This window comes from Podarcis tiliguerta (assembly GCF_965153285.1).
Source record: "Podarcis tiliguerta genome assembly, chromosome: 8".
NCBI classification, from domain to species: domain Eukaryota; kingdom Metazoa; phylum Chordata; class Lepidosauria; order Squamata; family Lacertidae; genus Podarcis; species Podarcis tiliguerta.
The window spans coordinates 54,132,769-54,160,154 of record NC_139541.1 but is presented as its reverse complement, the minus strand read 5'-3'; the positions used below and the strand labels follow the sequence as shown (position 1 = coordinate 54,160,154).

Below are 27,386 nucleotides of genomic sequence, written 5' to 3'. Positions count from 1 at the left end.
TTTAATCAGTCACACCGAAATGTGTGCTGTAGGATAATTTGGGGGGAAACACCATGCACAACCCTCCCACTTAGCCTGTTTTTATGGAGGGCTCATCCTCAAGGCCAGACGAAGCCCTTCATTTAGCAGATTAGGAGAGTATTTTGTTTAATCATCCTTTCGCCAGGGAAAAAATGCTTGCTTATGGCTGGTGGGGTAAGGAAGCCAACAGAATGTATTTCATCTCTTGTTAGACAGAGAATTTTACTGACAAGACAAAACAAAACTGAGTCATTCAACTGGTGATGGATTTAGCAGCCCATGTAGTATGTGGGATTTCCACCCTACATGAGCCGTTTCAGGCTTTTGCCTGAAAACACAAGGGTTAAAAGCGTGTAGAGGAGCAGGAGGGTTTATGTATGTGGGAGGTTTATGAGAGTTACCGATTGCATGAAGGCTTCTATGCACTTTCAGTCAAGCATGCTTTGAAGTCCCCTTTGGACTTTCAGGCAAACACCTGACAGTGGCTATTAAGAAAGGCAGAACTGAAGACCTGAACCTCTCCATTGGGGTAATGCATTTTGCATTTGCATTGCCTTTGTTGCATTTATATCTTACTTTTTTCTCCTAGGAGCTCCCCCTCTTCATTTAATCCTCACCACAACCCTGTGAGGCAGGCTGAGCTAAGAGTGTGTGACTGGCCCAAGGCCACACCCAGTGAGTTTCATGACTGAGCCAAGGTTTGAAGGCTGGTCTCCCAGGTCCTAGTCTGACACTCTAACCACTTCCCCACACAGACTCTCTGATGCAGACAACCAGTTCAGCCCTTGAGCATACAAATCCCCCCTCATCTTTCCAGTGATTTGACATACTGTGCATGAAACTTCAGAAAAGCTGCACATGATGCTCACATGTCAGTCCCAAGATAACATGAAGAAGGGAGAGTCTAAGGAAACTTCAGTGGCAAAAAGTATAGAAGACACCTGCCTCTTGTTGAGCAATGTTGTTCTCTTGTCCCAGAAGGGCTTGTATAACTTTCAGCAGAGATCCAAACAGAGAGCTATGGTTACAAATTCTCTTTTAGATCCCACCCTCAGAGCCTAGATCTACATGGGGCTGGGCATGAAGATGACACAAAAACTTCAGTTGATTAAAAATGTAGCAGTCAGATTTGTGGCTGGTGTTCCATTTAGATCTCCTATAACCTCTGTTTTAAAATTGGTTTCCGGTTTGTTTCCAGGCCCAATTCAAGTTGCCCCAAATGACTCAGGCCCCAAATATCCAAAAGACCACCTCCTTCCCTTCAGATCCTCTCAGGTGCTGAGATCAACAGAGGGGGCCCTGTTGGTAGTTTTTCCACCTTCAGAGGCTCAGGGTGGGGTGGCCCGGGAGAGGACCTTCTCTGTGGTGGCCCCTAAGCTGTGGAACTCCCTCCGCACAGAGGTGTCTGCCAGCCTCATTGTACAGCTTTTGGAGAATGCACCTTTTTACCCTGGCTTATGACACACCAGGTACATCTTGTAGGACCCACCTCATTTTTATGGTTGTAAGTTGTTTCAATTTGTTTTTAATAGTGTGTTTTCATGTTGTGACCCACCCTGGGACCTTAGGGTGAAGTGCAGGCAATAAATAAATAAAAGTAGTAGTAGTAACAACAATAACAACAACAACAACAGATCCCCGCTTCCTCATTAGAAAACCACAGTTGTCACTAGATAATCAGTTGCCCCACTAGATCTCCTAGGACATGCAGCTGGGAGCCCCTGAATAAAGAAGGAGCAGAATGTGTTCTTGTAAGAACACAGCGGATGCATCCTAAGGGTCTCCCCACTCCATTCACAGTTCTCACTGGCATAGTAAACCATGATATTTACAATGAGCTCTACTGGAAGAGCAGCACATATTTTCAGCTAGGTCCATAAATTTTCAGGCTGCCATGTGCAAAATTAATTTTAAGGCACTGAAACACAAAGGAGCAGCTAGAAGAAGCTCTTTTTCTCATGAGAGAATTTAGGGTGAGTACTTTTGCTCAGGGAGGTCCAGTTTGTAACTGGGGGAAGAAAACAAGCCAGGTTGAAATGTTGACTCAGCCCTGGTCTAACTGGAGAGACTTGGCAAAGCCCCTGTTCTCCAGCCTCAGTTTCTCAAGCCTGGAAAACAGAAACAAAGTTGACAAGAAAGACACCATTTGTCAGGGGTTCAGGAGCAGAGTCACAGGAGAGGGAGGAAGTGGAGAGCGAGGGGGAGGAGTCCGAAGGAAATGTCAGCGAAGACAGCAGTCCGAGGTCTCTGAGTCTCTCCAGTGACTCGGAAGATTCACAGAAAGGGGCCCCCATAGTCAGGGCAAGGGGAGTGCCCAGGGGGGCACCTCGGGAAGAAGGGGCCAGAGGGGACTCAGAGAGTAGCAGCTGGAAATCCGGACCAGCGTCCCCCCCAGAGCGCAGTAGGGGGGAGGAGTCCCAGGCATCGGGATCAGGGGGCGCGCGGGCAGCGGGAGAACGTGAGGCAGGAGGGACCACACCCTCGTCAGGGAGCGAGGAAACGGTCATCAGGAAAGTTAAACGCGCGCGCGCGCCAAGTTCAAATGTACAGGAGGGCGGCAAGGTGGGCAGCCCGGGTAGGGAGCCAGGTCCTAAAGCCCGCCGAAGAGAGGGGGAGGAGTCAGAGGGGTCAACGTCTGCCTCAGAAGAGTCCAGGAGGGAGGAGACCCCGGGGGGTAGTAGGACCCAGAGGAAGAGAGAGAGAAGGAAGAGGTGGAGTAAGATTAGAGTCTTAAACTGGTGCGCAGGGGGCGGAGACTCAGACGGAGCTTCGCCGGTCTAGAGTCCAGATGTAGGGCTGGGACGCTGAGGCTTTGAAATGGAATCTATTCTTCAATAAAGACTTTGATACTTTACTACCGGCTAGCGTTGGTCCTTGGTGAGCTGGGACCCGGAGCCAGCCCTGACAGTAAGCTCCGTCCCATCAAATTTTGGCACCAAGAACCTCGCCACGTGAGTCGACGCAGCGAGGGAAGAAGAGGGGTGCCTCCAGAGCTCACAAAACTCAGGCAAGATGACTACTGAAGAGCAACTAACAGCCCTGCAAGAAGCTGTGACACAACTCAGCACGGAGGTACTTGCATCCAGGAAAAGAGAGGAGGAAATGGTTAACGCCTGCCGGGATCTCCAAGTCAGGTTGGACGTGCTTTCTAAACAAGGGCCACAGGGACCCAAAGCAGAGGGCATTGGCTTGGGGAGAAGGGGAGGCAGCTTTGTATCTCATTTTGACGGGAGTCTACAGCAGTACCCCAACTTCAGAGCAGACCTGCTGTTTGCGCTGGATCTGCTTGACAAAGACTTTAGAGATGAAAGAGAGAAAGTGGGATTTATCTTGTCCCATTTGCATGGGGAGGCCAAAACGTGGCTGAGGAATTTATGGAGAGATAATGATCCGGCGCTCCAGGATGCGAAGGCTTTCATTAAAGCAATGGACTCGTGTTTTTTATCAAAGATAGACATCGACATTGCCCGGAGGGACATACATGGACTTAAACAGGGCAAAGCCAGCGTGAGGCAGTACCATGCACGCTTTTTCGGACTAGTTCATGCACTGGGATGGCAAAAAGATTCTGAGCCGGTGAGAGACCTCTTTTGGGAGGGCTTGAATGCAGATGTAAAAGCGGAGATTGGAAGGGGGGAGAGGCCAAGGAGCACCCAGCAAGTAGTCCAGAGGGCTCTGGAAATCGGGGTGCATCTGGAGGAACGTCCTTGGAACAGGGAAGAAGGGCGTTGGGGAAGGGCACCAGCCAGAGCACCTCCCTTCTCTCCCAGAGAAGCAGCGCGTGCGCACTCCACACCCTCGCAGGGAGGGGGAGAAGAACCGATGGAGATCGGAGGTGCCAGGGCTCAGTCAGCTACCAGAGCCCTAACACCGGGAGCAGCCAAAACGAAGCCTCCTAGAGGGAACAGGAAGTGCTACATCTGCGACAGTGCTCAACACATGGCGAAAGAGTGTCCCCAGAGGCTCCACAAGCACACTGCAGCCTCGGCAACAGTCACAGACGCAGCTCAATTGAAAACACAGCAACAGTTAAACGACGGAGTCTGGCTGGAGGAAGAGGCACTGGGGTCCAGCCAGACAAGTCAATGAAGCAATCCCCAGCACTTTTGCAACCCACAGACCCCCTCCCACCCAAACCAGTGGTGCAGCTTACAGCGTCTCTCCAACTGCCCAATGGACGCACTCTGGAGGTGCCGATCACCATTGACTCCGGCAGTAACGCTGACTTTATAGGACTGGAATTCATTCGGCAGCACAATATACCACTGCTACCAGCCACGCTGCCCCTGAACGTTGTCACGGTGGATGGCAGAGACTTGTTAGGGGGGCAGGTGGTGCAACAAACGCAACCAATGGTGATGCGGATTGGAAATCACCGAGAAGTCATCAGCTTCAATGTCACCCACCTGTCGGACACGCCTGTAGTCTTGGGCATGAGTTGGCTGCACAGGCACAGCCCAGCATTGGCGTGGTACCAGCGCCAACTGACCTTCGGCTCCTCCTATTGCGCGGAACATTGCATCCTTCCTAGCCCGGAAGAAGGAGGGGACGACCCGCAGCTACAATTAGGCACGCTGCAAGCAGTGCCGCGCAAGTACGCAGCGTTTTTGGAGGTTTTCTGCGAGAAGGAAGCGGACAAGCTGCCTCCCCACAGGCCCTATGACTGCAAGATTGACCTCCTGCCAGGAGCGACGCTGCCAGCTGGAAAACTGTATTCCATGTCTGAGGACGAGCTGCAGGAGCTCAAGGAGTTCATAGACCTCAACTTGAAGCGCGGTTTCATCCGGGAGTCGAAGACAGCGGGGGGCAGTCCTGTATTCTTTGTGAAGAAAAAGGACACGCCCCAAAAGAGGCTTGTAGTTGATTTCAGGCTCTTAAATGCCAAGACCAAGCCCACGGCCTTTCCCATGCCCAAAATAGATGACCTGCTTGCAACGGTGAGGAAAGGACGCGTTTTTACAAAATTGGATCTGCGAGGGGCGTACAACCTGATTCGCATACGGGAAGGAGACGAGTGGAAGACTGCCATGTTCACGCCCCTGGGCACATATGAATACAGAGTTATGCCCTTCGGTTTACAAAATGGCGCTCACTGTTTTCAAGCCTTCATGCATCACGTCCTGGCGGGTCTCCTCTACAAGAAATGCGTCTGCTTCTTGGACGACATCCTGATATTCTCAGAATCTGAGGAGACCCACGAAGGTGACGTCAAGGAAGTTCTGCAGAGACTGCAGGAGCATCGGCTGTATGCCAAGCTGGAGAAGTGCCAGTTCGACAGGAAGGAGGTGGATTTCCTGGGCTACAAGCTGTCGGACAAGGGGCTTGCCATGGACAGCGCCAAGGTTCGCGCAGTGTTGGACTGGAAGAGCCCGCGCAATCGGAAGGAGGTCCAGCGGTTTGTGGGGTTCGCCAACTTTTACCGCAAGTTCATCAAGGGGTTCGCGATGCAGACGGCGGCCATTACCGACACGCTCAGCTCCAAGAAGAAGAAGTTCATCTGGACGGAGCAAGCGGAGCAGTCCTTCCAGAACCTTAAGCGTCTCTTCTCGTCCGAAGGGCAGCTACTGCATGTGAATCCCAGCAAACCGATGAGGGTTGAAACAGACGCCTCAGACAGAGCCGTGGGCGCCGTACTGTTGCAGAAGGACCCGCATGGGGACTGGAGACCGTGTGCCTTCTACTCTAGGAAGCTCAGCAAGTCGGAGCAGAACTACACCATCTGGGACAGGGAGTTGCTGGCCATTCATGCAGCATTCAAGGCGTGGCGGCACTTCCTCGTCGGGGCCAAACACACAGTGCAGGTTCGCATGGATCATAAGAACCTGGAGTACTGGCGCACGGCAAGGTTCCTGAACCAGCGGCACATCAGATGGGCGGAGTTCTTTGCGGATTTCGACTTCAGGATAGAATACATCCCAGGCGACAACAACATCATGGCGGATGCACTGTCCAGAAAGCCGCAATACCTCGAAGAGGCGGCACCAGCAGCGGCCAAGCACATTTTCGCTCCGAAAGCGTGGGCGTGCGCTTCAGCAACCGTGGACCTGGAGGCGGTCCGTCGAGCACTGCAGGAGGACCCCTTCGCACAAGCCAAGATAGAGGAGGTGCACAAGGGCACGGTGAAGGACGACGAGTTCCAAGTACGGGACGGATTGCTCATCCGCAGAGGAGCACTCTATGTACCGGGAGACGACCTCCGTGCGAAAGTACTGCAGCAGTTGCACGACGCACCCACCGCCGGGCACTTTGGCAAGGAGAAGACGGCAGAACTAGTTGCCAGAGATTTTTGGTGGCCCAAGATGCGGGGGGAAGTCGCGGAGTACGTCTCGAGGTGCGACACCTGCCAAAGGGCCAAGTCAGTGCACAAACCTCCGGCGGGACTGCTCGAACCGCTGCAGACCCCGAGCGAACCGTGGGAGAGGGTGGCCCTGGACTTTGTCACGGATTTACCCAGCTCAAGGGGTAAAACGGCAGTGCTAGTGGTGGTGGACATGTTCACTAAAATGGCCCACTTCATTCCATGCGCGAAGGTGGCCACGGCAGAACAGACCGCCAAACTGTTCATAGACCACGTCTTCAGGGTGCACGGTCTGCCACGGTCTATCTTGTCCGACAGGGGGCGCCAGTTCATTTCGAACTTCTGGCAGAAGCTGATGGGTTTCCTGAACGTCAAGATCAACCTAGCGTCGGCGAGACACCCGCAGACCAACGGCCAAGCGGAGCGCGTCAACGCCATCATGCAGCAGTACCTGAGATGCTATGCAAATCAGCAGCCGACAACCTGGGTGGACTACCTGCCGCTCGCTGAGTTCGCCTACAATAACACGAAGCACGTGTCAACGGGGGTGACACCGTTCTTCGCCAACAACGGGAGGCATCCCAGAACCTTCCCGGGATTAGAGAGACTGGGGGAGGGAGAGCCACAGGCAGCGGAAGTCTTGGCGGCAGAATTGCAGGAGGTTCACGAACAGCTTAGGAGGCAGTTAGAGCTTGCAAAGCACGCATACAAACTGCAGGCTGACAAGCACAGAAGGGTTGGGGAGGACATAAAGGTGGGAGACTGGGTGTGGTTAGCGGCACACGCAGTGCCGACCAGATCACTAGCTAAGAAGAAACTCGGACATAAGCAGCTAGGACCTTACCAAGTTGAAGCACGGATCAATCCGGTGGCTTTCCGGTTGACACTTCCGGAGGGATCCAGAATGCACCCAGTATTCCATAGGTCGGTGCTCACGCCCTACAAAGCACCTCACCGATTTCAGGCGCAGGACACGGCACCAGACCCATATGGGGAGACCCCCCCAAGGAGGGAGTCGTCAGGAAGGGAACCCATCAACCAGGTCACAGAGATTTTAGACTCGAGATGGGGGGAAGAGGGAGTAGAATACTTTCTCGCCAGTGAAGGTACCCCGGCCAGCGCCAACCGTTGGGTGCCGGACTATGCCCTGAACGAGCCTCTTCTCAAGGAGGAGTTTCATGCCTTGTTCCCACACAGGCCCATGCCAGCCGAGTATTTCGACGACTGGCTTTTCACACCCACGCTTTCAACCAGCACCTTCCAGGGGTTCACCTCGGACGAGGAACCAGCAACGGAAACACGTTCCCCGGAGGGCTCGCCCTCGGGGTTTGCCTCAGACCGCTCGTTTTGGTGGGACGATCGAGGAGAGGAGCGGTGGAGCAGGAGGTGGCTGAGGGGTCCTTGGCAGGCAACGGACCCTGAGGAGACCGAGGGTGAGATGGACATGGACAGGCTGGGGGAGGACGTTGGGTTCGAGCATGGCGGCACGGAGATGGAAGCAGAGGAGATCGAGGTCGGCGAAGACAAGGAGGACGAGCCGGACTTATCCGGATGGATGCACGCCACGGGGGACGAACTGTATCCGCCATTCACCCCCACAACGACGGAGCACCCAGCACCCCCGCCGGAGGAGGGGGAGGGGGGAACGGGGGGCTTCGGGGGGGGGATGGATGTCAGGGGTTCAGGAGCAGAGTCACAGGAGAGGGAGGAAGTGGAGAGCGAGGGGGAGGAGTCCGAAGGAAATGTCAGCGAAGACAGCAGTCCGAGGTCTCTGAGTCTCTCCAGTGACTCGGAAGATTCACAGAAAGGGGCCCCCATAGTCAGGGCAAGGGGAGTGCCCAGGGGGGCACCTCGGGAAGAAGGGGCCAGAGGGGACTCAGAGAGTAGCAGCTGGAAATCCGGACCAGCGTCCCCCCCAGAGCGCAGTAGGGGGTAGGAGTCCCAGGCATCGGGATCAGGGGGCGCGCGGGCAGCGGGAGAACGTGAGGCAGGAGGGACCACACCCTCGTCAGGGAGCGAGGAAACGGTCATCAGGAAAGTTAAACGCGCGCGCGCGCCAAGTTCAAATGTACAGGAGGGCGGCAAGGTGGGCAGCCCGGGTAGGGAGCCAGGTCCTAAAGCCCGCCGAAGAGAGGGGGAGGAGTCAGAGGGGTCAACGTCTGCCTCAGAAGAGTCCAGGAGGGAGGAGACCCCGGGGGGTAGTAGGACCCAGAGGAAGAGAGAGAGAAGGAAGAGGTGGAGTAAGATTAGAGTCTTAAACTGGTGCGCAGGGGGCGGAGACTCAGACGGAGCTTCGCCGGTCTAGAGTCCAGATGTAGGGCTGGGACGCTGAGGCTTTGAAATGGAATCTATTCTTCAATAAAGACTTTGATACTTTACTACCGGCTAGCGTTGGTCCTTGGTGAGCTGGGACCCGGAGCCAGCCCTGACACCATTGAAAATGAGGTGACCCACAATCAAGTTAACTCCAGTATAAACTTTTTCTTTTTAACATGGATGTGTCAACACAAGATTACAAATCCCCATCATTCCTCGAGGTCACTTGTTCTTAGCCATATCACATTGTGAAACAAAAATTAGGAACAAGCTAACAACAACAACAAAAAGTGTAACCATGGAAATGTTACAGGGATTTCTAAGCTGGAAATTAAATTTCCCCATTTGAAATGTGAGTAATGTAGCCTGGCAAATAAGCCAATTAATGTGTGGGCGATACAGGCAGACCCGTGGGCTCAATGATTGCTTTCTTTTTCTTACTTTCCATGAAAGGCATTTGTTTGTCTATTATTTCATGATATTTATATACCGCTCAATTTTTTTAAAAAAAACTATTCAAAGAGGTTTACAAAAAAAATCAAGCAATAAAATTATTGTCAAAAAAATTAACAATAATTTAAGACTTTTGAAAAGTTAACAGCAGATTTAGAACAAATTACCGGTAAAACATGTATCAACTTTCTAACCATCTGGGTGGGTTTGCTGAAACAAAACTGTTTTTGTCAGGTGCTGAAAAGAGTACAAACAGTGAAGGCGCCTGCTTGATGTCAATAGATAGGGATTTCCAAAGTGTAGCTGCTGCCACGCTAAAAGTTCATGTTCTTACAAATGTGGAGCAGGTATTATGTGGCAGCAGTAACAGTGCCATGGACCAATATTCTTACAAATACTGTAATGGGTTAAGATCTGGTGAAGTACAATAACAACCTTGTAAAATATATAGTTTTGGGGGTTTTCCCCTCCCCGCTTTGTTTTCTCTTCTGCACGGGTTCTGTTTCTCTTGTGTCTCTTGTGTCTCACCACGTTTGGTGCATGTATGGTTATGTACTTTTTGAACTTTCAATAAAGATGTTACCCCCAAAAAGAAAAACAGTACCGTTCTACCAATCGAAGCCATATTCAATCGAAGCTATGTGTGCATGGTTTTTGTTTGTTTGTTTTAAAAAACCTAATCCTTATTTACTTGTCACATTTCATTAGCTTCAGCTCCTAGATGGAATCACATAAGATTTTTTTAAAAAAAAAATTTAAAGCTTTAATTAGGTTTGGGTTATTGGATGTTTAGTCGCCTGGACAGAGGATAGAAAGCAAGGCTTTCTGTGGCACCAGGACTTCCTGGCACCAGGCTCAATTCCTGTGGAGATCTGATTCAGCAATAATGCAGAACTAATGCAAAGAAGTGTGGCACTTTGGTGACCACTTTTGCTGGAAATTTATGATGGCAGCGATCAACCCTTCAACTGTGCCTGGAGCTCTTACAAGGGCAGAGCCCAGCCCCTCTACCTGCAAAAGGCTCCGTTTTCTAATTTTCTCTGGCCTGCCCACTTCCCTCCTGTCAACAGGCCAAATCATAGAATTGTAGAGTTGGAAGGGACACAAGGGGTCATCTAGTCAATCCCACCTCCCATCTCTAGACCTGCATTCAACTTCCTCTTTGGTTTTCTCCATTCTTCAACACCATGTTCCCATCATCTATTCTTCTGCCTGTGGTGTAGTTGTTAGAGTGTTAGACTAGGACATGGGAGAACAGGGTTCAAATCTCCACTCGGTCCATGAAGATCACTGGGTGTGATATTGAGCCAGTCACTGCCGACCTCACCCTCTGCTAACATGACTTCAAGAAATGATTGCCCCAAGGGTGGCATCCATGTATCTCCCACAGAAAGCTAAACCCTGTATGTTCTTCATGGGTTTCATAACACACCAGGCCCACTGAGGAAGGGCAGCAGAAATGGGGTTAGGTCAAGAGCTCTTAGGACATATTAAAGAGCCCAACAACTCCCAAGTTCAGCCACAACAACCAAGCACATCAACCTGTAAAAGTTCTTGTCCGTGAAGTCCTTCACTGGACAGGACCCAAAAACTATGGAGGAAGAGGGACTTGTTCCATACTCACCTTTCTTCGTGGCTTCAAAGCTATCATGGAAGCTTATCCTCTGGATGTCATAGGTTAAGGTTGTGTTGGGTAGCAGTGTTCTATTCCTATTGATAATGTTTGCTGAGAATCGGAAGGCTTGCTCCTCTGCATTCATTATCTGGGCATTTGGGCCGTCTGTATATTCAAAGATTCCTCCTGCAAGGAAAGAACAGAATGTCATCACTGTCCAGGTCAAGGCTGCTCAATATCAAGACTCCAGTTGCACCTCTCAGCACAGCTTCACCTGTTTGGGGTCCCCAGAGGCACACTAGGGTTCGAGGCATTAAACACACCTGTGTGCCAGGGAGGCACAACCAGCCATGTGCATTATGTGCCCCAGATAAATGCCTATTACATATCTGGCGTTGTGCATCTTTGCTTTGCTTGTTCCATGTTAACCACAGAAAACGTCAATGTGCCCTTTGTGTAGCCATATTGTCACAGGGAGTGTGAAATGACTCTGTGAAGGTACAACTTTCTGTCTTGCCTTGCCTTCCTAGAGTCAGATGGCACATCTTTGCAAGAGCATAGTAACTTCTTCCCTCAATCTGAATGTAGTAAATGTTTGTGAATTGTGGGTGTCAGTGTCGGGTGGAAGGGAGATAGGTGAGACACATGACTGGGTACAGACTAGGAATTCTGATTGGTCAATCAAGCCAAGGCTCACCCTAAAATATAGCTCTCTTTGGGCATTGACTGGATGAAAACAAGGCACTATTTGATGTGATATTTAAGCTGCATATAGGCTGCCAACAGCGACGTATGGGATAATTGGTTGGCTATTTTAATTGTGTGAAATTCAGTTTTGCATCCCTCCCACCAAGTCCTGCAAGGTTTTCTATTTGGGGGCAGTTGAGGTTCTGGTCAGCATCCATGTCAAGAATTTCTGAGATAAAACTTTTCAATTGATTGTCCCATAGATTTAGTAAACAAAGTTGTGGTGAAGTTAGAATGGGATGTTTGAAGTGTGCAGCATCATCTATGTAGGATTCTACTTCATTAGCACTCCTCCCCTCCACACATTAAAGGCAAGTCTCTACTCTCTCCATTTAGCATACAAATCCCTTATGTGTTTGGTTCATCATAAGGTTTAAACACCAACGTTCCTCATCTCTCACACCAGTTTAAGAGTATAAGATCAGAGTACAAGCTCCCAGTTCCACTGGATCAGACAAAAGGCTGCTCATGGAAATGACTAGAGGTGATGGGAATTTTGGACTTTATCCTGAGTGGTGTCCATAACCAGCTGCAAGATACTAGTCCAACTGGGACAATAGCCGCAGTGTTTTCAAATTCAGTAAACTGTATCCATTGTTCCTGACTGCACTAATACCTTGCAGCAGATTGTGGACATCACTCAGGGTTAACTTTAGGGTAGTGCCTTCTACTCAGTTCAATGCACAACTGCTCCATCTAGAAATTTAAGATTTTACAACTATCCAACTTTTCAAAACAAACATATTTCTTCTGAAATAGAATGTTCATGAAGATTCTGTAGCACCCAACAGTTCAGCAAATGGCTTGGGCTGTTGATGAGCAAGTTAGCCAATATAAATTGATTTTTCTTTCCTCCCAGAGACCTCAAGTTCTTCCCTAGTTTTAGACATCAGGTTCTCTTTGCCCCCCTCTTTTCTGCCTGCTCTCCTCAGATTTGCCTCTGAGTTCAGACAAGCAGAAACTTCATTCTGAGCCAACTTAAGAGGAACAGTCTGGGTTGCTGGAATGCACACACCATAGAAGGCCTGCTTTTTGCTGTTCAGAAGTTGTTAATGCCATTATCTCTCCCCAAAGGCAGAGCAGTTCATGTCACAGCATTGCAAAGCTTTTTCTTTCTTTCTTGGCTCTGCATTTTCAAGGCTTGTCCTCTATTCCCCACTGACAACCTCTCCAACTGAAGCACCAGAACCCAGGCGGAAATCATGTAATTGTATCTCCTTGTTTCAGAGACGTGGAGAGGGGGAATCTCATGCCTTCCTTCCTTTCCTCCTTTCCCCCTCCTTGCTCTCCTGTGAAACAGTGTTGAGGGACCTCAACCAGGCACTCTCTGATTAACAAGCAACTCAAAATAATTAATGGATGAATGAAATACGCAGATGCAGCCAGTAACAGATGGATCTCCCGATTCATTAGCAGAAAGCCAGCTTCCCTTTCCAGTGTCAGGAGAGCTTGTCTGTTGCTGTTTCTTAACACGGCTGGATCCTTTGCAGTTCTCCAGGCACTTAATTATATTTTATTGATTTGAATGCTAGCCTGCCTTCTGCCAAGATAATCCACGGGAGCGTTATCTCCTTTCTTATCTTCACAACAGCCCTGCGAGGAAAAGGAGGCTGAGGAAGCAGGGCTGGCCCAAGTTCATCCTGGGTGCTTGATGGCTGAGTGGGGATTGGGATGAGAGTCCTCCCAGTGGGAGTCCAAAGGAAGCTGCACCCAGCAATTAAATCTCCATTCTTGCCATCAAGATGCCCGAATTCTACACTAAGGAGAGTCTCCGAAATCTGCAATTTCAGAGCAATTTTGTATCTGTTTATTTTGCTTTTGCCTATGGTCAGGTGGGAGGGACACACACAAGAAAATCCACAGAGAATACAGAAGCACCATTATGCATTTATCATCATTGAAGGTCCCCCCACTCCCACCCCCAAGAGCTTCCCAAATGTCACCTGGCGCTAGTTATGCATTTTTCAAGCTGATCGCTGCAGCTATAAAAGCTGGGAAATGTACTTTTAAGAATGCAGGCAGGCAGAGGATTTGTTTATATATCTTAGTACTGTACTTTAAAAAGTCAGAGAACAGTCAATCAGAAGACTCACAAAGATGTGTCCATAATAAAACTATCAATAGAAGCACAGGTAAAATCAGCAAAACCTTTAAGACAAATATAGGTAACTAAACTATATCTTTGGGTAGGGTTGCTAAAATAAATAGGTTTTCAGCAGCTGTCCCATGAGAACCTAAGAACAGCCTGCTGGATCTGGCCAATGGCCCATCTAGTCAAGCATCCCATTCTCACAGTGGTCACCCAGATGCCCCAAAGGGAAGCCAGCAAGCAGGATGCAAGCACAAGAGCCCTCTCCTCTCCTTTTGCAATTTCCAGCAAGTGGAATTGAGAGGCATTGCTGCCTTCAAACATGGAAGCAGAACGTAGCCTCCACCATAGCCAGTGGCCACCAAAGCCTTCTCCTCCATGAATCGGTCTGATCCTCTTTTAAAGCCATCTAGCTTGAGGGCCATCACTACCTCCTGTGGGAGCAAGTGCCATAGTTCAACTCTGCATTAGGAAAGGACATTCTTTTATCCTGAATCTTCCAACATTCAGCTTCATCAGATGTCTGCAAGTTCTAGCATTTTGAGAGCCAGAGTAAAACTTTTATCTGCCCACTCTCTCCATGTGATGCATAACTTCTATTATGTTGCCTCTTACTCGCTCTTTCTCTAAACCAACCCCTCCCCAAAGCAATATTTCAAGGGAGGGGCCTGCCAGAACCTGACCAGCAATTCTAAGTGTCAGCAGAGGCACCCTGTCCCCACCCTGTGAGTCCCATGTCAACCTGCTTCAAACATGTGACTGGCTGACTCTTGTCAGCGAAAGGGGAAGTCTTGCCCATACCCTGACCACTCCCCATCGCCAGCTCCCATCACTCGAGCCTGTCGTGAAACAGTCAAACAAACTGCAAAGAGTCTGATAAAAACACTCTTAACCAGCTAGAACACTCAAAGGGAGCATTCTCCTCCTCCTCCTCAATTAATTGCACTTCAATGAGAGCAGATCAAGCAAAATGGCACAGGATGGTGTCAATAGTCTCTACCAGCTCAGTCCTTCTTGATGTTCTCAAGAATGGAGGATAAAAGAGTACTACAACCCTGTGAGATAGCTGAGAGTTGCAGTTGCCTATGTTCACTCAGCTTGCTTTGTGGTCCAGCACTCTAACTACTGCATCACACAGGCCCATTTGTTTTCAAACAAGGAGGGAAGTGGCTTCGGTGTCCCTCAACATCCAGAAAGCCCTCAAGTTCCTTAGGAGTTCTTGCTTGCATGTTTTGCTGCAACTCTGAGATAGTTTGTTATATTCTTTTAATATGTGGATAGCTGCCAGCTGCTGTTGGTTGTCCTTGGGCAAGAATGGTGGCATAGATTTAAAACAAATAAATAGATACTGCAATGCTCTGAATCCCACATCTGAGGGCAGGATCCTTCTGGGGCCAATCTAAGGTGGCACTCAGCTCTGCTAGCAATGAGCTCTGCTAGCTTTTCCCCACCCCCAGTACCCTCCGAGATGACTCCCATCATCTTCCCCATGAAGTATTTATGAGATGACAACCCTTTTCCATCACAGCAGCACTCTGACTCCAACTTGAAGGGATCAATTATTCAAAATAATACAGTGAAAGAGGACCTTCTCGTTTGAGCGCTACATTAGGAAGAGACCCGAGCCCTTGCCAAGCATCCTCCAGCAACAGAAACACTTAATGTGGAGAGACAGGGGAGCATCTGCTCCTTCTGCCCAGCATGAGCTGAGACGGGGGAAGGTGGCAGCTCCAACTGGCAGACAGAGCGGGTAGCTGCTCCTCCGCAGTTAAATGGGGTTGTGGGGCAGATATCTGGGCTGCCCCACTCCCTCTCCATCCTTCATGGAGCACCTGGGACCAGCTAAAGCAGCCTAGCTATAAGCGCCACCCTTTCCCCACCAAATGCCACGCAGAGATTTGCTCTGCCTTTCGTATCACATTGAAGTGACAGCCGGCTTTATGTCGCTTTGGTTAATAAACGGAGGATATTGTGTCCCTCTCAGGCTGCTCCTTTTCAAGAGAAGATTTTCTGTTTCCTACCCTGCCTTCTTATACGATACAATACAGCAGCTTTGGGATTGGGATTACATTTGCACTTGATCCGAAATAAATTAGCACTCCAGGCATCCATTTGGACATAATAAGCTTTTCTTCCAAGGAAGGCAATACAACTGGGATTGGGGGGCTGGACAAGACGGCAGCTGGGAGCCCCAGATTAGGCAGAAAGGGCTTTGCTGCAAACACAAGGCGACAAAGCAAATCTCCCCTGCTGCATCCAGAGGGGGTGCAGAAAACCTGGAAAGCGACACCATTGCATTCAAGCAGCCCATTCTGAGGGTGGCTTTGAAAGGGATTTAGACAAATCCATAGAGAGGGCTAGTCACTGGCTACTCGCCATGATGGCTATGTGCTGCCTCCACTGTCAGAGGCAGTGGGTCCTTCTGAATACCAGCTGCTGGGAGCCATAAATGGGAGGAGTGCTCTTGTGCATGAGCATACCCTGCTTGCAGGCTTCCCAGAGGCATCTAGTTGGCCGCTGTGAGAACAGAATGCTGGCCTAGATGGGCCTCTGATCTGATCCAGCAGGGCTTTTCTCAACTCTGAGCATCTCCTGAGCTCAGTGGCAGAGGTTCTGCCTTGCAAGTCCCAGATTCCATCCGCAGCAGCTCCAAGTAGGCTTGGGAGAGTATACCCTCTAATATTTCTCTGATGGAAATAGGGACATCCTATTCAATGATGATGATGATGATGATGATTGCTATGTATACCCTGCCCATCAGACCAGGTTGTCCCAGCCACTCTGGGCAGCTTCCAACACATATAAAAACATAATAAAACATTAAACACTAAAACACTTCCCTATACAGGGCTGCCTTCAGGTGGCTCAGGGGTCAGATAACTCCATACCCTCCAACATTTCTCCAATGAAATTAGGAACGTCCTACCAAACCTTCCAACATTGCCTTGAAGAAAATAGGGACATCCTAAGGAATAGTGTGACATTCCAGGATCAAATCAGAAACTGGGATGGCTTCTGTAAATCTGGGACTGTCCCTGGAAAATAGGGACTCTTGGAGGGTCTGAAAGAGACTCCTTTCTGAAATCCTGGAGACCTGCCACCAGTCATTATACACAATATTGAGCGAGGTGGGCCAATGGTCTGACTCGGTATAAGACTCGCCATAGCTCAGCAGACAATCTGAATGCCTGATCCACTGGTGAGATTTATCAATAAGGGAGACACCTCTGTTCCATGACTTGGCAAGGGTCAGCTACTGTTCTGTACGGCATGCTATAGAAGGGCAGACTGCAAGAACTGTAGAATGATGAATTGAAAAACCCATCCTTGCCTCTATGCTATATTAGGAGACCTCTCATGTCCCATTTCGTTCAGCTCTGTTGCTACAGTTCCTTTGTGCTGGAATCCAGATGTGCATTGCCTGCCATGGTTCATGCGCTCATCCTCTGCTCACAGGATGGAGCAACTCAGTGGCACCTGCGTGCAAAATCCGGGGTTGCTGCCACTGCAGCACCCGACTCCTTCTGGGTGACAGCTGCGCACACCCACCCACACCTCCATGCAAGTTCTTTGCAGTCATTAAAGAGCCTAATCACTAACTTGGAGCAGTTGATTAATGCATAATCTTAATCATGATTACACAGTGTAATTGGCGTTAATTTGGAGAGTCAGTTAATTATGAAAATAATTGTCGCAGCTTCTCTGTTTTAATAAAATGGAAGAACTGTGCCTGAGTTATAAATTAAACAAGGGATGTAGCCACTCCAAGGTTTTGGGAAATCTCCTTCCAGATTCTTGTTGTTTCTAAGGAAGGCACATTTTCAAAAGAGCACCAGAACCTAAGAAACTTAGCAGGAGCAGGAGACAAGCCCTTGATATCACACACACACACACACACACACACACACACACACACAAACACATATGTGTGTGGCCATTTGCAGTTTCTGGAGCTGACATCATGATGGGCCAGAAAGTGAGAAACTACAGGCCTGACCTCTGTGGCATATACAACATAGTGCTGTTCTGCAATTCCCATCCATTCCAATCAGGTTTTATTTTGTAGGATTGTGTTCCGTGGGTAACACATCACTGAGATCATATGTAGGAACATTGTTGGTCATTCCCTGAGCTGGCAAGGCTCATTTGACAGTAACAAGAAACTGAGCCTTTAGTGTCATTGCCTAATCCTGTGGAACTCTCTGCCAATGGATTCAGTGGGTGCCTTCTGTACCAACTTTTAAATGCCTGCTGAAAGCTTTTCTATTCAGCCAGGCCTATGCAGGCATTTAAGGGTGCAGGCATTAAGGATACATCTTTCCACAGTGGTCAATTGATGTCAGTTTTTAACTTGTTGGTATTGTTTTACTGTATGGTTTTATGTTTTTATTGCTGTAAACCAACAGAGATTGGGCAGGTGGGATGGTAGGAGGGGTGTCCCACTTTGCCCTCCCGAAATGTTGGCAGGTATGTAAAATGTGATGACTGTTTCAAGTCTGATGTTAATTATCAATAAGGATCAGGGCAGCGTATTATAAAACAAAGAACTTTATTTAAACAAGTTTTCTTTAACTCCTAACTCTCTCTGACCCTCCTGCTCTTGCTCTCTTGCTCTCTCTACTTTGTGTGCTGAATCACTTCCCGGTAGCTTTCCTCTTAACCTGTGCCTTCCTTCTGTATCACTAAGATTTTCTCTCCTTGACTGCTGTTCTAACCTTCCTACTTAGTTCCACATCCATTGCTACAATGACCAGCACTTTGAACTGCACTTGGAAGCAGACTGAAATAGAAGAGAAGTAATACACTCCAGTGTCACCACCCTCAGCTCTAGATATATGTCTGACAGCTCCATGTTGAACAACTAAAGTTTCCCAATGTTCTTTGAAGGCAACCAGAGATCAGATGAACCCAGTCTTCCTTTGTTACAGGAAGACTTGCTTGACAAAGGCCACATCTATGTCCTACTGCAGGGGTGGTGAGCCACTGGTCCTGGTCCCATTCCAGTGTATAACCCCCTTCTGGCCCATCAGTGCCTCAGCCAAGGGCCTTGCCACTGGGACTGGAAAGGTGACAAACTGAAGGAGAATGGCTTCCTCAAGCCTATGTTCTTTTTGCTGCTTAGTCTTCTGAGCTCCCTGCTGAATTTTTCCAGCCAGGGAGCTGCTAAGAATTTCCTCCCAGTGAGGAAAGTGACTCCATCAGAGTACCTGGAAACAGAGGTCCCTGAAGGCTCTCCACATGTCTCATCTTGGGAAAGTGAATGTTCCAGAACAGCCAAGATCTGCCAGAATAAGGTTCTGAGTAGCTAGCTCCCTGTTGAAAAGACCCCAAAAGAGCCAGTGTGGTGTAGTGATTAAGAGCGGTAGTCTTGTAATCTGGGGAACCGGGTTCGCGTCTCCGCTCCTCCACATGCAGCTGCTGGGTGACCTTGGGCCAGTCACACTTCTCTGAAGTCTCTCAGCCCCACTCACCTCACAGAGTGTTTGTTGTGGGGGAGGAAGGGAAAGGAGAGTGTTAGCCACTTTGAGACTCCTTAAAGGGAGTGAAAGGCGGGATATCAAATCCAAACTCCTCCTCTTCTTCTTCTTCTTCTTCTTCTTCTTCTTCACCAAGGAGCTCATGGAAAATTGGAGAGAGTTAGCTCAATGGGTGATGGCATCTGCCCAGATAAACTGTGGGGGTCTACAAAAGGAGTGGAGGCTCCTCCTCTTGCTGCTGTCAAAACTTCCCCACCCACAAAAGCCGTAAAAAACAAAACAGATGTTGGGAAAGGTCCCAAGAACAAACTACATTCCTGACAGTAACAACCACATTACGATCAGCAGCGGTGGCAGCAGCTTGCAAAGTAGCGAAAGCTGGCAGACAACCCAACGTGCATTGTGTTAATATTTTAAAGTCAAGATTCCCTTTGGTTCATGTTGTGTGAAAAGATTCTTCACACATACAAGGAGAGGGAGGGAGAGAGGGAGGAGGCATCGGAAGGAACTCTGTTCTTGCAAGTTCACAGCAAAGGCAAACATCACAGCATTCACCTTGATTTACTGCTTAAAGGCCACCAAAGTGCCCTTAATTTTTTATATATATAAAAGGGAGAAATATTGCTGGGAAGATGCTTTGAGTGTCATGCAGAGCCACAGGGAACGCCTGCACTGCCATCTTCTAACCCCCTCGCTGCTTTATCTCTCCCTCCCACTTCCCCAGCTTCATTCACCAAGTGTTCAGTCACACCAACCTTCCTACAGAGCTGCCCCACACAACAAACAGAAGCTGGGCGTTTGCACGCCATGTGAACCATGAACATCCTTCAAAGCTTCAGTGACAAATTGGCCATGGAAACAATGGGGAAAGTTGCTTTGAAAGAGAAATCTAATATGACCGAGCAGATCTGCCGTCTCTTTCAGCATCCCCACAGAGGAAACACAATGGCCTTCATCAACTGGAACATTCATACTGGATGTCCCTCCAAAGGGCACTTTTGTCCCTCTCAGTGGCAGTGTGGGTCAAACTGACCTAAGCCAGAGCCCCCACAAAAGCTGTCATTCCTGCCTTACAGCTTCCCTGACTCAGAATCAGCGGTCAGAGCAGAGCAGAGCAGAGCAGAGCAGAAAAGACAGCCTATACTGAGCTCTTCCTTCCCTCTGCAGGCACTTTTGCCTCAGGGTATTCATTGTGGGTCATATTGCCCCATGTTTCTGTGAGGGAATATGTGGCAGTGCCCCAAGGTGAGAAGAGCTAGGTTAAGGTGACAGGACCAGATCCACAGTAGAGACACATTAAAAACCACTGGGTATGGGAAGGACCCAATGAGTCCTAGTATTGCCTCAAGGCACCAATTCATAAGTTCAGCAACGAAACTTGAGTGAATAGACAGGGAAGTGAAGGAGAGGAGGGTATCATGGAAACATAGAATTGGAGAGTTGGAAAGGATGCCAAGGGTCATCTAGTCCAACCCCCTGCAATACAGGAATTGCAATTAAAGAATATATGGAAAATTGCCATCCAACCTCTGCTTTAAAACCTCCATTGAAGGAGAGTCCACCACCTTCTGAGGGTGCCTATTCCATTGTCGAACAGCTCTTACCCCCAGCAAGTTCTTCCTAATATTTAGTCAGAATCTCCCTTAGAATTTGAATCCATTGGTTCAGGTCATCTCCTCTGGAGCAGCAGAAAACAAGCAAGCTTGCTGCATCTTCCATGTGACAGCCCTTCAGATATTTGAAGTTGACTATCATATCACCATCCAGTCTTCTCTTCTCCAGGCTAAACATACCCAACTCCCTCAACTGTTCCTCATAAGGCTTGGTTTCCAGGCCCTTGGTCATCTTGGTCCCCCTCCTCTGCACGTGTTCAAGTGTGCCTGTATCCTTCTGAAACTGTAGTCCCCAGAGCTGGACACAGGACTCCAGGTGGGGTCTAAACAACACATGTTAGAGCAGTACTATTACTTCCTTTGATCTAGACACTATACTTCTATCTTCCACACATTGATGAGACTTCAGTCTAAATTCCCATGAGACTTCTCCAAGCAATTTCATAGATGTTAAACAGTCAATGAGTGAAGTCCCTCTGTGACCAATCACCCAGTAAGAACCAAAGCCACTGTAACACCATGTCTACTAAGCTCAGCCAGGATATCTGGTCCAGAAGGATGCCTGAGAGGTCCAGGGAAACTAAATGGTTGCACTCTCCTCCTCACACCCATTCCCTGGTGCAACCGATCCTCCAGGGTAGAATTTGGGCTTGATACCAGGCTGGAACAGATCCTAATCATGCATCATCCAGTACTGCTTAGAGATCTTCTGGTCATCACTTGCTCTAACACATTGTCCCAAAAATGAGTATTGGAGAATGGGCAGTTTTCTCACACCAGAGGATCTAAATTTGGGTTCTTTAACATGAGACCGATAATTGACTCATTTAGGGCAGTAGGAACTACTCTTCAAAGAAGCATTAAACACTTCTAAGGTGCAACACAGCCAACCCCAGTCTGGAAGATTTCAACAGCCAGGAAGAAAGATCAAGAGAAGTAGTTGGTAGAGTCTTGGCCCTCCAAGACAGGTCAATGTGGGGAAGTTACCTGAAGGTGTGAGGGTTTAAAACTACGGCTTCACAACAATAGAGCACATTTGCCACACAGCAAAATGTACACCTGGAAATGCCCAGTCACAAGGTCCTTAGATCCCAGACATTCTTTTCAAAAGGCAGCATTTCCTAGGTTAAAGTCCACATTGCCTACTCATGGGATGTGATCCTGCTAGCATGCTCCAAAATGAGAAAAACTTGTAAAATGGGTAGTTGATCCAAATTCTGCCCTCAACATACACAATTCCCAAATTAAGCTTTCTCAGCTGTGATTATGCAGAAGACATCAAGAGAAGGATCAAACATAGCAATCAGCCCTTACTTTTCTGTCCTGAAGATTGCATTAAACCTCTGGCATTTCTGTTTCTCAGAGCATTTGATATTGTGGTTGTTGTTGATGATGATAATGATGATCTTCTTTCTGGCCACTGGATAAAAACTCATGGCAACACTGCCCAAGTATAGCAATATAATCACATACGAACACACCATCAACTGGCTGCATGGAAGAAACATTTCTTTTGAAAATCTCCCCTTGTACAGATTGATTGTAAACAAGGTGGCTAAATTTAGCACACTCTGCCAAAGACCAAGCTACAAAAAGCAGCTCAACAGCAGAAATGCTACCCTGGCCAGCTCCTTTCATACAAACCTTGGTTCAGCAGATGCCAAAAGCAGAGAAGGAACTGGTTTTCGCAAAACTCAGCTGTCCCAGGCATGAGTCACCCTGCACAGGATCAGATGAATGGGAACCAGCTCTTCCTGCTGTTCATTGGTTACTTGGCACAGAGCTGGCATGGCATTAATGGCTGAGCAGGAACCAGAATTCAAATCCCCACCACTGCTATGGAATCTCAATGTGGCCCTCACACCTGCCATTCTTCTCCCCCCCCCCCATCCCAGTATCATCCCTTCTTCTGCAATGTGTGTCCTACCTCACACGGCTGCTCTAAGAAAACCAGGTATAATTATTCACTTGGAAAATGCTTTATGACTTTAGTTTATTTCCATTGCTCCCATTTTGCAGATGTGGAATGGCAAGGAAGATCAACAAGGCCTTGCTCAGGGCCACATGAATAGACTAGGAGAAAGACCACAAAGAGGTTGCCCTGCTCTTAAACAGAATAATCAGTGCCGCAATGCAAACATCACAACTGACTTGGGGAAGGGCCAATCGCTTGATTTATTGTGGCCTGAGGTTCTGAAGGCTACAGCTTTCATCTTTGTCAAAGAAGGCACAGGAGGCAGCAGGGATATAACACATCTGGCTGGAGATGGAAAGGAGAAATAAGTCAAGTTAATGAGGCGAAGACTAAAGAAAACAAGGAGGCTTCTGAGCTGGATGAATGAGCACAATCTATGTCCAAAACGTTCACTGGAGAATGTTGTGTAGATCCCAACAAATGGCTGGGACACTGAATATTAATATATAAACTGATCATTTGGAACAGTGATGTTGTTGATCTTTGTTTTGCTTTGTGACATGTCCAACCTGTTCTTCCTCCAAAGAGCTTGGAGCAGTTTATGTTGACCTGGTTCTCAGCTTCCAGGACCATAGCCATTTAGCATCATGGATGGATGGCCATCTGTCAATGGTCATTTACACGGGGTGGACTAGATGAGCCTTGCAGTCCCTTCCAACTCTACAATTCTATGATCATCAGTATAATCTCAGGTCATTTTCTGGGTCAAGTGACCCTGAGATTGGTAGCCAATAAATGCTCTCAGACTGTCGGGGGGGGGGGTCTTACCACCAAAAGGGGCTGACTATTGCCTTCTGATTTCTAAATGCACGTGGCATAATAATATGCCCACTGGTGTGACAGTCTACTTTCCACCAGACAGGAGAGAGGGAAGAAGTCAATTTACAGCCTCCAAAGCAGGACCCATAATTGCAGCTGAATCAGAGGCAGCTGGAACAGCAAGTAGCCAACAGATCAAATACCATCCTCAATGAAGACATCAAGTGGTGAGAGGCAGGCATGGCCCTGGAGAGATTCCAGAGAATCTGCATTTGCTGCTGCACTGAACAAGGTCCTGGGAGCATTTATTTCCTCACCAAGTTAGTTCATTTTAGTGAGAGGCATCATGAGGGGTGGGGGTGGGGAGTTTGACAAATTCACACGATGTACCTCCTGGCGAGGCACCCAGAGGGTAAGTCACAAGGCTGTTATCTAGGGTGGGAAAACCCGGGACAGAATGCCTGCTCATTAGCAAACATAAAGTTAATAAGCTTATTTGATGAATAATTAAGTCAAGAGCAGCTCTACCTCTCCATTCCAACCAGAGGGTTGAATCCTCCCCAATCTTTTGTCTTCCTCCTCCAAGGAATTGTCATATCATGAAAGAGACTGGTTATTTGTCAAAATATGTAAAGCGCTATGGAGGGGCGGGGTAGAGGAGCCCACTCATCAAATATTAACTGTACGCTCCATTTTATTATGCCTGCCTCCTTGTATTTTAAATATCAATTGGCAGGCAGGTTAAGCACTTATTCACATCCTCTGTTGGATTTCAAAAGCGGGCTAATTGCTCCCTGGAGTGCCTCAATCAGCAAATGAGAGAAGGCACTGATTAGAACCAGCTCCCCTCTGGAAGGGATTGACCCCCAAAACTGTGGCAAGCACTTTGGAAAGTTGTATGGGGGGAGAGGTTGTGGGTAGATGGTCCCTACACCCATTGCTCCACCCCTATCTATAGCTTCACATCTCAAGCTGTTTCCCAGTGTTAGGAAGGGATCATAATTATCCTCCCCAACACACAAACACGAGATCCCTGCTCTGCGTTAATTAACCTGAATGAATCTTCTGACTCCACATTTACAAACATGCACTTGCTATCAATAACTTCAGCCATAAACAGGACCTGAAAGTGTGTCTGTGTGGCGTTGGAAGTGGGATCCACACCTGCTAGCTCACAGTGAGCAGATCAGGCTTGTATTTGACACTGATCTGTGTTACACACTTAAATGTCCCAAGACATATTTCAGTACAACCCAAACTTACCCACTGGGGGCGGGGGTCAAACCATGGATGGGGAATTCCATCAAGATCGCAAAACCACCACCACCACTGAATTTAGCCATTCTTGGCCTGAATGAGGCCTGCAGATGAGGATTTATGGCAAACAGTAGCTAGCTAGCACACAAACGTATAACTGCACATCCTAAAATTTAGTTGGGATAATGCAGAAGTCCAAGCAGCGGAGAGACCCTTCCTCATCCTAGTACCCTCTTGAGGTTTCAGACTCCAACTCTCATCAACCCCAGCCAGCAACCAAGTTGGGGAAGACTGGTATAGGGTGTGGCAAACACACTGGAGGTCACAGAGATGCACTTCTGTAAGCAGGGGAAGCTCTATTCCAGAGCCAGATGCCATAGTGAAGAGATGTAAGATAAAAGCATGTGGTACAGTCCTCTGTGGACACCATGCAACTGCAAGGGATGCTGAGGTGGAATGTTTGAATTTTCTGCCACCATTTTCTGCCACCATTTCTGCCACCATTCCCTGTGCCCAGAAACCTAGTATGTCAAGGAGAAGAGCTTCAGCCTAGTCCAGGTGTGGGGAACCTTTGACCCTCCAGATGTTGGTTAACTTTAACTCCCATCACCCCTGGCCATTGATCATGCTTGTGGGAACTGATGGGAGTTGTAGTTCAACAACATCTGGAAGGCCAAAGCTTCCATACAATCCTGGCCCTAGCCAAACCTTTTATCTCTGAAACTAAACATTATTTTAAAAAACAATTCCAGGCAGAGCAAAAGTTTTGCCGGTCAGTTGTGGCAGAGCATGTAAATATCTGCTGTTGTGTAGCTGCATAGTTTGGTGGGAACGACCATCACATGCAGTGTTAGCTGTGAAACGTGTAGGAGCTAGACAAAGCCTGAAGCAGCCAGGACCTCATGCCTTGCCTGAAGGAAGTTTTCCCAGGAAAAGACACTTTACTGAGCAGTGGCAGAGCCTAGAACAAGACTCAATTCTCTTTGGAAATGTGGCAAATGCCTACAGACATTTGCAAGTCCCTGTGTCAGGCTTCCAGAATAGCTTTGCCAACTAGGCTGTAAATCAGGAACAGGCACGCGACTTGAAGGCAAAGAACTTTATTGCTTCACAACCAGAGACACTCGACACCGACGCTCTCGGGGTATGAAAGTTGTAGAATTTAGAAACCCGTCCCCTCCTTCCCTTATTTAAGCATTTCTCTCTGTACATACTTCCAGCATGGTTCAGCTTTTCTTATCCGCTCTTTCCATTTTTCAGCTCTCCTTTCTCACACTGAGAAAGATAAGGGGGAGGGAGAAGTGCCCGCAAGAGGACTGTCCTGCAACGCAGAAGATGTCGCCTCTGCTCTCTCCCTATCAGGCCCACATTGTGCCTCTCCCCTTTGCCCCCACTCTCTGGCTCCAAGACTTCCCTGATGGCTCCCTCTGTGGATTGCTCTTCCCTGTCCTGCCTGTCTGAGTCAGGCTCAAAATCTCCCTCCTCCCCAGTGTTACTCCCTGGTGCTTTCCGGGCAACTGGCAGCCAAACCACTCCTCCTCATCTAGCCAGTCCCTGACACCCTGGCAGCATGAGAGGCATGTTGGGTCTGAAAGCTTCTCCTGAACCTAAACAGTGCCCAGCCCTTTTCAGCACTGACTCCCTCTACTTCTCTTCTTGCCAGTTTCACAGACAAATTGTCAGCCCAAATGCCACTTATGCAAATTGCTCATTATTGTTGCATTTGCAGTAGCAAATTTGCAAGAAAGAAGATCCTCTGAGGCTCTTGCTTAGAATAAAAAAAAAGTTAACAAACCCAAACCTAAACTAGCTTCTGCTAAAGAGGAGGCATTCAGAGGCTTTTAACTGCAGCACCTACTTCCTTCCAATATAAATCACCAAGTTGTTTCACTTTGGCAAACAGTCCCTTTTGACAACACCACTTGCTTCCCTGCTAACACATCTAGGCAGCCTCTGAAACAGTCAACTTCTCTGCCTCCCATCAAAATAGTACTAAAAGGAACACATGAAAAAGTGGGTGCAGAAACCTGCCTCCCCTCCCCTAAATGTCACAGGAAGCAAAAGAAATTGGGGGAGAGAGTGTGATTTATACAAGGCACAAAAGGAACCCTAGGCATTAAACTGCTCGGGGCATCAGACCTCCTGCCTTGGAAATGTGCCACTTTAGACTGTTAATGGTGAAAGAGCAGGAAAAAATGACCAGAACTGAAATGTTTAACCACTACCCCACAAAGAGCCCTCAAATTGATCTATGCTCCCCAGTTTTCAGAGCAGTTCAAAGGAGCCAGAGGGGAGAGGGATTTCTACAGGAAAAAATAAAATAGGCACAGCAAACAGCAGCAAGTAAGAGGTCAAAGCTAAAGCAAATGTGGGTCTCCTGGAAATGCCTGCATTCCCATCTTTTCCCTGTTATTCATTTATTGCATTATTTGTCTCCTCTTAAGTGTGCCTTATAAAAACATAGACAAAGATCACAGAAAGCTTTCAATGAAGTTTCTCCCCTTTTGTCCCATACATATTCCTTTTTTATTCAAGGACCAGACAAGAATGATAAATTTCCTTCACAATTACTATGAAATGTGAAAAACAAGAGTGTTGCCACCATAATGTCAGATGGGCTGATACTTCCATAACAGAAAGCTACCATTTGATACACACCTCTTCCAAGGTTCCCGAAGTACAAGATTACAAAGTACTTTGCAAGGTTCCTTATAAGAGAATGGCCAGAAGGGAGCCGGGCAAGGCACATGTGTAACAATAAAGGCA

General features: G+C 48.2%; 1 protein-coding gene across 1 annotated transcript in view; it reads right to left on the bottom strand.

Moving 5' to 3' along the window:
* GRIK3 (glutamate ionotropic receptor kainate type subunit 3) overlaps window positions 1–27,386 on the bottom strand; it is a 187,690-nt gene that overhangs the window by 63,316 nt on the left and 96,988 nt on the right. Inside the window, exon 2 of the mRNA XM_083452852.1 lies at window positions 10,713–10,889. Coding sequence (XP_083308978.1) covers window positions 10,713–10,889 — 177 coding nt within the window. The remainder of the gene's footprint in view (window positions 1–10,712; window positions 10,890–27,386) is intronic.